Consider the following 12,011-nt stretch of genomic DNA (forward strand, 5'->3'; position numbering starts at 1 on the left):
TGTATTACAGTCTCTCACACCCCCTCTCTCCCCCCTTCTCCATTAGATGCAGTCTCTCTCTGTATTACAGTCTCTCACACCCCCTCTCTCCCCCCTTCTCCATTAGATGCAGTCTCTCTCTCTCTGTATTACAGTCTCTCACACCCCCTCTCTCCCCCTTCTCCATTAGATGCAGTCTCTCTCTGTATTACAGTCTCTCACACCCCCTCTCTCCCCCCTTCTCCATTAGATGCAGTCTCTCTCTCTGTATTACAGTCTCTCACACCCCCTCTCTCCCCCCTTCTCCATTAGATGCAGTCTCTCTCTGTATTACAGTCTCTCACACCCCCTCTCTCCCCCCTTCTCCATTAGATGCAGTCTCTCTCTCTGTATTACAGTCTCTCACACCCCCTCTCTCCCCCCTTCTCCATTAGATGCAGTCTCTCTCTGTATTACAGTCTCTCACACCCCCTCTCTCCCCCCTTCTCCATTAGATGCAGTCTCTCCGCCCCTCCCCCTCTCCTGCTCATGTTGTGTCTCCGGTTCCTGAGCTCCCGGAGCGGCCCGGACCCCCCCCACCCAGCCCCCTTAAGGGGGACCCCGGGGCTCCCCGCCGCCCCCACCCCCCGGACAGTGACCCAGACAACCGGGATCCCGAGGGAGAGAGCGCCCCCCCTGACCCAGACATCGAGAGCTGGGACCAGGAGCCCCCCAACCCCGGTACAGACCCCCCCAGTCCGGGCACCGACCCCCCCAGCTGGCACCGGCCCCCCCCAGGCAAAGACACAGACCCCCCCGGAGCAGACAGAGACCCCCCCGGCCGGCGGATGGAAGAGACAGGGGGGAACGCGGTGATCATCAGGATCGGCATCCCGGACCTGCAGCAGACGGTAAGGAAAGGGTTAATACATAGTGCCCTCGGGTATAATATATGTATACTGGCATTATATAGGTATGATGTATGTACACTAGCATTATATAGGTATGATGTATGTACAATAGCATTATATAGGTATGATATATGTACACTGGCATTATATAGGTATGATGTATGTACACTAGCATTATATAGGTATGATATATGTACACTGGCATTATATAGGTATGATGTATGTACACTAGCATTATATAGGTATGATGTATGTACACTAGCATTATATAGGTATGATGTATGTACACTAGCATTATATAGGTATGATGTATGTACACTAGCATTATATAGGTATGATGTATGTACACTAGCATTATATAGGTATGATGTATGTACGCTGGCATTATATAGGTATGATATATGTACACTAGCATTATATAGGTATGATATATGTACACTAGCATTATATAGGTATGATGTATGTACACTGGCATTATATAGGTATCATGTATGTACACTGGCATTATATAGGTATGATGTATGTACACTAGCATTATATAGGTATGATGTATGTACACTGGCATTATATAGGTATAATATATGTATACTGGCATTATATAGGTATGATATATGTGCACTGGCATTATATAGGTATAATATATGTACACTAGCATTATATAGGTATGATATATGTACACTAGCATTATATAGGTATGATATATGTACACTAGCATTATATAGGTATGATGTATGTACACTGGCATTATATAGGTATGATATATGTACACTAGCATTATATAGGTATGATGTATGGGCACTGGCATTATATAGGTATGATGTATGTACACTGGCATTATATAGGTATGATGTATGTACACTGGCATTATATAGGTATGATATATGTACACTAGCATTATATAGGTATGATATATGTATACTGGCATTATATAGGTATGATATATGTACACTAGCATTATATAGGTATGATATATGTATACTGGCATTATATAGGTATGATATATGTACACTAGCATTATATAGGTATGATATATGTACACTAGCATTATATAGGTATGATATATGTATACTGGCATTATATAGGTATGATATATGTACACTAGCATTATATAGGTATGATATATGTACACTAGCATTATATAGGTATGATGTATGTACACTAGCATTATATAGGTATGATATATGTACACTAGCATTATATAGGTATGATGTATGTACACTAGCATTATATAGGTATGATATATGTACACTAGCATTATATAGGTATGATGTATGTACACTAGCATTATATAGGTATGATATATGTACACTAGCATTATATAGGTATGATGTATGTACACTAGCATTATATAGGTATGATGTATGTACACTAGCATTATATAGGTATGATATATGTACACTAGCATTATATAGGTATGATGTATGTACACTAGCATTATATAGGTATGATGTATGTACACTGGCATTATATATGTATGATATATGTACACTAGCATTATATAGGTATGATATATGTACACTAGCATTATATAGGTATGATGTATGTACACTAGCATTATATAGGTATGATATATGTACACTAGCATTATATAGGTATGATATATGTACACTAGCATTATATAGGTATGATGTATGTACACTAGCATTATATAGGTATGATATATGTACACTAGCATTATATAGGTATGATATATGTACACTAGCATTATATAGGTATGATGTATGTACACTAGCATTATATAGGTATGATGTATGTACACTAGCATTATATAGGTATGATGTATGTACACTAGCATTATATAGGTATGATATATGTATACTGGCATTATATAGGTATGGTGTATGTACACTAGCATTATATAGGTATGATGTATGTACACTAGCATTATATAGGTATGATATATGTATACTGGCATTATATAGGTATGATGTATGTGCACTGGCATTATATAGGTATGATGTATGTGCACTGGCATTATATAGGTATGATATATGTACAATAGCATTATATAGGTATGATGTATGTACACTAGCATTATATAGGTATGATGTATGTACACTGGCATTATATAGGTATGATTTATGGGCACTAGCATTATATAGGTATGATATATGTACACTAGCATTATATAGGTATGATGTATGTACACTAGCATTATATAGGTATGATTAGATATATGTACACTCACTGGCATTATATAGGTATGGTATATGTACACTGGCATTATATAGGTATGATGTATGTACACTGGCATTATATAGGTATGATGTATGTACACTAGCATTGTATAGGTATGATGTATGTACACTAGCATTGTATAGGTATGATGTATGTACACTAGCATTATATAGGTATGATGTATGTACACTAGCATTATATAGGTATGATGTATGTACACTAGCATTATATAGGTATGATATACACTGTGTGCAGAATTATTAGGCAAATGAGTATTTTGACCACATCATCCTCTTTATGCATGTTGTCTTACTCCAAGCTGTATAGGCTCGAAAGCCTACTACCAATTAAGCATATTAGGTGATGTGCATCTCTGTAATGAGAAGGGGTGTGGTCTAATGACATCAACACCCTATATCAGGTGTTCATAATTATTAGGCAACTTCCTTTCCTTTGGCAAAATGGGTCAAAAGAAGGACTTGACAGGCTCAGAAAAGTCAAAAATAGTGAAATATCTTGCAGAGGGATGCAGCACTCTTAAAATTGCAAAGCTTCTGAAGCGTGATCATCGAACAATCAAGCGTTTCATTCAAAATAGTCAACAGGGTTGCAAGAAGCGTGTGGAAAAACCAAGGCACAAAATAACTGCCCATGAATTGAGAAAAGTCAAGTGTGCAGCTGCCAAGATGCCACTTGCCACCAGTTTGGCCATATTTCAGAGCTGCAACATCACTGGAGTGCCCAAAAGCACAAGGTGTGCAATACTCAGAGACATGGCCAAGGTAAGAAAGGCTGAAAGACGACCACCACTGAACAAGACACACAAGCTGAAACGTCAAGACTGGGCCAAGAAATATCTCAAGACTGATTTTTCTAAGGTTTTATGGACTGATGAAATGAGAGTGAGTCTTGATGGGCCAGATGGATGGGCCCGTGGCTGGATTGGTAAAGGGCAGAGAGCTCCAGTCCGACTCAGACGCCAGCAAGGTGGAGGTGGAGTACTGGTTTGGGCTGGTATCATCAAAGATGAGCTTGTGGGGCCTTTTCGGGTTGAGGATGGAGTCAAGCTCAACTCCCAGTCCTACTGCCAGTTTCTGGAAGACACCTTCTTCAAGCAGTGGTACAGGAAGAAGTCTGCATCCTTCAAGAAAAACATGATTTTCATGCAGGACAATGCTCCATCACACGCGTCCAAGTACTCCACAGCGTGGCTGGCAAGAAAGGGTATAAAAGAAGAAAATCTAATGACATGGCCTCCTTGTTCACCTGATCTGAACCCCATTGAGAACCTGTGGTCCATCATCAAATGTGAGATTTACAAGGAGGGAAAACAGTACACCTCTCTGAACAGTGTCTGGGATGCTGTGGTTGCTGCTGCACGCAATGTTGATGGTGAACAGATCAAAACACTGACAGAATCCATGGATGGCAGGCTTTTGAGTGTCCTTGCAAAGAAAGGTGGCTATATTGGTCACTGATTTGTTTTTGTTTTGTTTTTGAATGTCAGAAATGTATATTTGTGAATGTTGAGATTTTATATTGGTTTCACTGGTAAAAATAAATAATTGAAATGAGTATATATTTGTTTTTTGTTAAGTTGCCTAATAATTATGCACAGTAATAGTCATCTGCACACACAGATATCCCCTAAAATAGCTATAACTAAAAACAAACTAAAAACTACTTTCAAAACTATTCAGCTTTGATATTAATGAGTTTTTTGGGTTCATTGAGAACATGGTTGTTGTTCAATAATAAAATTAATCCTCAAAAATACAACTTGCCTAATAATTCTGCGCTCCCTGTATGTACACTGGGATATAGGTATGATATATGTACACTAGCATTATATAGGTATGATGTATGTACACTGGCATTATATAGGTATGATGTATGTACACTGGCATTATATAGGTATGATGTATGTACACTGGCATTATATAGGTATGATGTATGGGCACTGGATTATATAGGTATGATGTATGTGCACTGGCATATAGGTATGATATATGGACACTGGCATTATATAGGTATGATATATGTACACTAGCATTATATAGGTATGATGTATGTACACTAGGATTATATAGGTATGATGTATGTACACTAGCATTATATAGGTATGATATATGTGCACTGGCATTATATAGGTATGATATATGTACACTGACATTATATAGGTATTATGTATGTACACTGACATTATATAGGTATGATATATGTACACTGACATTATATAGGTATTATGTATGTACACTGGCATTATATAGGTATTATGTGTGTACACTAGCATTATATAGGTATGATGTATGTACACTAGCATTATATAGGTATGATGTATGTACACTAGCATTATATAGGTATGATATATGTGCACTGGCATTATATAGGTATGATATATGTACACTGACATTATATAGGTATTATGTATGTACACTGGCATTATATAGTTATGATGTATGGTCACTTAAATTACTTAGGCATGATGTATGTACACTAGCATTATATAGGTATGATGTATGTGCACTGGCATTATATAGGTATGATATATGTACACTAGCATTATATAGGTATGATGTGTGTGCACTGGCATTATATAGGTATATATGTACACTAGCATTATATAGTTATGATGTGTGTGCACTGGCATTATATAGGTATGATGTATGTACACTAGCATTATATAGTTATGATGTGTGTGCACTGGCATTATATAGGTATGATGTATGTACACTAGCATTATATAGGTATGATGTGTGTGCACTGGCATTAGAGGGGTATGATGTATGTACACTAGCATTATATAGGTATGATGTATGTACACTGGCATTATATAATTATGTGTGTGCACTGGCATTATATAGGTATGATATATGTACACTGGCATTATATAGGTATGATGTATGTACAGTATACTAGCATTATATAGGTATGATATATGTACACTAGCATTATATAGGTATGATATATGCACACTAGCATTATATAGGTATGATATATGTACACTAGCATTATATAGGTATTATATATACACTAGCATTATATAGTTATGATATGTTACGGTACCAACAGGAAACCAAGGGTTAATACCAGATGGAAGATGCCCTGAATGTGAGATCAGCAACTCACAACCCATCTAATTTCCCCTCAAACATGAGACCAGGCTCCACATTGAAGGTTAAAATAGAATGCAATTTATTGAAGGCTGTATGCCCAGTATTTATGCAGGTCTGACCCCTGATGGGGGGTTGAAAGAATATTGTACATTAGATAGAGGGAAAACGCCCTTTGACATGATACAATAGAATTACATTACTTAAGCAGATAAACAATTTAAACACAAGACACACTTGAGCTTTTCTTATCACTTGGGCGTCTACTCTCTGGATGGGATTAAACAATGTGAATGTTTATCACTTAAACTTAATTACAACACACAATAGCTGATGCCAGCAACATTGTATTTAGAAAATAGCTTCTTAAAGCTGAACAAAGTTAACTCTTTCAGTACTGACAGAAGGGTCTGTCACATAGCTCCCCCCTTGTGGAACACTCCGGCAGACCTGGCTTGATCCTTTGGCGGGTCAACCTGGGGATGACCGGACTAGGAGGTGGTAGGCATGTCAGTTTGCCGGGGCAATCCATCTGTATTCCCGTTATGAGAGAGAATTCCTGCCCGTATAAATAAGGGTTCAACTTCTTCAGTGCCCAGACTAGGGCTAAACAGTCCTTCAAAATATCATTGGCTTCTTTACGTGGTTTTTGTACCTGCTCTTTATAGGTATCCACAATCCCTTCATACTGACATAGGGTGCCCTTGAGTTGCTGCACCTCACTATGAGCCAGCGTCAGCTTCTCCTCCAGTGTCACTAAGTTTGTCTTTAATGTTTCATGTTCCACTCTCAAGCTGGTGTTTTCTGCAATCTGTCGGTGCAGCTTGTCTAGCAGAGATTCACGTTCTAAACGCGCTTTTTCCTCTGCGCTCCTCTTCTCTCCCGCTAGCACTGTTACGTGATTGTTTAACGTGACCATTTCATTCTCTACTTGACTCTTCTCCTTCATCAGCGCATTGTAACGGGACTTCCACGTATCAATAGCGGATAGAGATTTACTGAGCTCAGCGTCCTGGGGCTTAGGAGCAGGTGGGTCAGTCTCTGCTGCACGGATCTGGGCACGGGTAGTCACAGGGTTAACATCAGCGGGACCCATAGGAGCATAGGCAGAAACAAGGGGAGCCAAGTTATTTCCAAGGAGAACATCAGCTGGTAAGTCCTTCTTGACCCCCACATTCACAGGTCTAGCGCCCACTCCCCAATCCAAATGTACCTGGGCAACAGGTAGGCGGAACACAGCACTCCCTGCTACCCTCACAGCCACAGTGTCTCCAGTGTGCTGTTTCTCAGACACCAAGTTCTTTTGAAGCAAGGTCATGGTAGCACCAGTATCCCGTAGACCACTGACCTCCTTCCCATTCACTTTAACCAGTTGCCGGTTATTCCGGTGGGCAGCTTGCACGGGGTCTGCTTCATGTAGGATGCCCCAGCATTCTTGCTCTTCTACGTAGTGGGCCGCAGGCTGAGGGTTACGTGGGATTCCGCTGGCGGGTCTTCTCCAGGACTGTGCTTGGTTCACTGCGTTTAGGGGACACTCTGGTCTTTTGTGCCCTAGTTGCTTACATCCAAAGCACCGAATAGGTTGTGAGTAGCCCCGCAAATTGAACCGGGCTCTCTGAGGGTAGTTAGTGGCCAGAGGCCGTGTGGTATAGCGGTGCGCCGGGGGTTGGTGACTGGCAGCTGCTGGGGTGACTGGGGGTCTGTACTCCACTCTGGCAGGGGGCTTAGTGGTAGCAGTTTCCAGTTTGCGGGCATCCGTATACTCATCTGCCAAGCGAGCAGCTTCATGCAGGGTGGAGGGTTTATGGTCCCGAACCCACTCTCTAACTCCTGCTGATAACTTGTCAAAGCAATGTTCCAACAGGAATAGCTGCAGCACCTCTTCCCCAGATACGGCTTGGCACCCCGCTATCCAGTGAGCTGCTGTGCGGTGCACCTTACATGCCCACTCAACGTAGGAATCACCAGCTAATTTAACAGTGTCTCTGAACCGCCTCCGGTATGCCTCCGGTGTAACCGCATACCTGGAGAGCAGAGCCTCTTTCACAGTATTATAATCCCCGACTTCCTCATCTGGAATGGCCCGAAAAGCCTCACTGGCCCGGCCGGATAATTTTCCGGATAATATCGTGACCCAGTCCTCTGCGGGTACCTGGTGTAGTGCACATTGCCTCTCAAAATCCGCAAGGTACCCATCAATCTCTCCTTCTGTTTCCAGGAAGTTTTTAAAAGCTGCAAAATTTACTTTTCTCTTTTCCACTGAGGTTGCTGTGACTTGGGCTGCTGCAGCGCCGCTTTGGCGAAGTAGGTTGGCCTCCACAGCTGCTATGACCCGGACGATAATTTCCGCAGATGGGTTGGGGCCATAATATGCCAGTCTTATTTTAACCGCCCGATCAAAGCTTGCTTCTTCAGGGGTTCTGTCTGATATGCTGGGCCCATTGGTTCCTTCTGTCCCTGGTACTCTTTCCATCTTTGTCAGTATTGTAATAATCCCCCTCTTCCTGAGGTTACTGGCTTGTGTAGTTGCTCTTCTGGGCGATAAGGATCCTCCCGTTGCTTGCCACCAATTGTTACGGTACCAACAGGATACCAAGGGTTAATACCAGATGGAAGATGCCCTGAATGTGAGATCAGCAACTCACAACCCATCTAATTCCCCCCTCAAACATGAGACCAGGCTCCACATTGAAGGTTAAAATAGAATGCAATTTATGGAAGGCTGTATGCCCAGTATTTATGCAGGTCTGACCCCTGATGGGGGGTTGAAAGAATATTGTACATTAGATAGAGGGAAAACGCCCTTTGACATGCCACAATAGAATTACATTACTTAAGCAGATAAACAATTTAAACACAAGACACACTTGAGCTTTTCTTATCACTTGGGCGTCTGCTCTCTGGATGGGATTAAACAATGTGAATGTTTATCACTTAAACTTAATTACAACACACAATAGCTGATGCCAGCAACCTTGTATTTAGAAAATAGCTTTTTAAAGCTGAACAAAGTTAACTCTTTCAGTACTGACAGAAGGGTCTGTCACATGATATATGTACACTGGCATTATATAGTTATGATGTGTGTGCACTGGCATTATATAGGTATGATGTGTGTGCACTGGCATTATATAGTTATGATGTGTGTGCCCTGGCATTATATAAGTATCATGTATGGGCACTGGCATTAGAGGGGTATGATGTATGGGCACTGGCATTAGAGGGGTATGATGTATGGGCACTGGCATTATATAGGTATGATGTATGGGCACTGGCATTAGAGGGGTATGATGTATGGGCACTGGCATTAGAGGGGTATGATGTGTGTGCACTGGCATTAGAGGGGTATGATGTATGGACACTGGCATTAGAGGGGTATGAAGTATGGACACTGGCATACCAGTTCCTCTCCTCCATTGGTATCCCCTGAACCCCCTTAGCATGTAAGCCTAAGAGCTGTTTGTAGATCGCCTTCTTAAGAGCTGACTACAACAGTGCAACTCTTGGCAGGGCCCTCTACCCATTTGTTCCCTATAACTGTTTTGTTGTACTCTTCTTTTGTTTATAGCGCTGCAGAATCTGTTGGCGCTTTACAAATCACAGATAATAATGATGTATGGGCACTGGCATTATATAGGTATGATGTATGTGCACTGGCATTATATAGGTATGATGTATGTGCACTGGCATTATATAGGTATGATGTATGTACACTGGCATTATATAGGTATGATGTAGGTACACTGGCATTATATAGGTATGATATATGTACACTAGCATTATATAGGTGTTATATATGTGCACTGGCATTATATAGGTATGATGTATGTGCACTGGCATTATATAGGTATGATGTATGTACACTGGCATTATATAGGTATGATGTATGTGCACTGGCATTATATAGGTATGATGTATGTACACTGGCATTATATAGGTGTTATATATGTGCACTGGCATTATATAGGTATGATGTATGTGCACTGGCATTATATAGGTATGATGTATGTACACTGGCATTATATAGGTATGATGTATGTGCACTGGCATTATATAGGTATGATTTATGTGCACTGACATTAGAGGGGCATTATATAGGTATGATGTATGTGCACTGGCATTATATAGGTATGATGTATGTACACTAGCATTATATAGGTATTATATATACACTAGCATTATATAGGTATGATGTATGTACACTAGCATTATATAGGTATGATGTATGTGCACTGGCATTATATAGGTATGATGTATGTGCACTGACATTATATAGGTATGATGTATGTGCACTGGTATTATATAGGTATGATATATGTACACTAGCATTATATAGGTATGATGTATGTGCACTGGCATTATATAGGTATGATATATGTACACTGGCATTATATAGGTATGATATATGTACACCGGCATTATATAGGTATGATGTATGTGCACTGGCATTATATAGGTATGATGTATGTGCACTGGCATTATATAGGTATGATGTATGTGCACTGGCATTATATAGGTATGATGTATGTACACTGGCATTATATAGGTATGATGTATGGGCACTGGCATTATATAGGTATGATGTATGGTCACTTAAATTACTTAGGCATGATGTATGTACACTAGCATTATATAGGTATGATGTATGTGCACTGGCATTATATAGGTATGATATATGTACACTAGCATTATATAGGTATGATGTGTGTGCACTGGCATTATATAGGTATGATATATGTACACTAGCATTATATAGGTATGATGTGTGTGCACTGGCATTATATAGGTATGATATATGTACACTAGCATTATATAGGTATGATGTATGTACACTGGCATTATATAGGTATGATATATGTACACTGGCATTATATATAGGTATGATATATGTACACTGGCATTATATATAGGTATGAAATATGTACACTGGCATTATATAGTTATGTGTGTGCAATGGCATTATATAGGTATGATATATGTACACTAGCATTATATAGGTATGATTTATGGGCACTGGCATTATATAGGTATGATGTATGTGCACTGGCATTATATAGGTATGATATATGTACACTGGCATTATATAGGTATGATATATGTACACTAGCATTATATAGGTATGATTTATGGGCACTGGCATTATATAGGTATGATGTATGTGCACTGGCATTATATAGGTATGATATATGTACACTGGCATTATATAGGCATGATGTATGTACACTGGCATTATATAGGTATGATATATGTACACTGGCATTATATAGGTATGATGTATGGGCACTGGCATTATATAGGTATGATATATGTACACTGGCATTATATATAGGTATGATGTATGTACACTAGCATTATATATGTATGATGTATGGGCACTGGCATTACAAGAGCATGATGTATGGGCACTGGCATTATATAGGCATGATGTATTGGCACTGGCATTATATAGGCATGATGTATGGGCACTGGCATATAGGCATGATGTATTGGCACTGGCATTATATAGGTATGATGTATGGGCACTGGTATTATATAGGTGTGATGTGTGGGCACTGGCATTATATAGGTATGATGTATGTGCACTGGCATTATATAGGTATGATATATGTACACTGGCATTATATAGGCATGATGTATGTACACTGGCATTATATAGGTATGATATATGTACACTGGCATTATATAGGTATGATGTATGGGCACTGGCATTATATATGTATGATGTATGGTAACTGGCATTATATAGGCATGATGTATGGGAAGTTGCATTATATAGGTATGATGTATGTACACTGGCATTATATAGGTATGATGTATGTGCACTGGCATATAGGTATGATATATGGACACT

At 39.9% G+C, this 12,011-nt stretch overlaps 1 protein-coding gene across 1 annotated transcript in view; it reads left to right on the plus strand.

Moving 5' to 3' along the window:
• The first annotated feature begins 473 nt into the window (after window positions 1-473).
• LOC128662508 (SH3 and multiple ankyrin repeat domains protein 3) overlaps window positions 474-12,011 on the plus strand; it is a 155,322-nt gene continuing 143,784 nt past the window's right edge. Inside the window, exon 1 of the mRNA XM_053716287.1 lies at window positions 474-869. Coding sequence (XP_053572262.1) covers window positions 474-869 — 396 coding nt within the window. The remainder of the gene's footprint in view (window positions 870-12,011) is intronic.

This window comes from Bombina bombina, chromosome 6 (assembly GCF_027579735.1).
Source record: "Bombina bombina isolate aBomBom1 chromosome 6, aBomBom1.pri, whole genome shotgun sequence".
Lineage (NCBI taxonomy): Eukaryota > Metazoa > Chordata > Amphibia > Anura > Bombinatoridae > Bombina > Bombina bombina.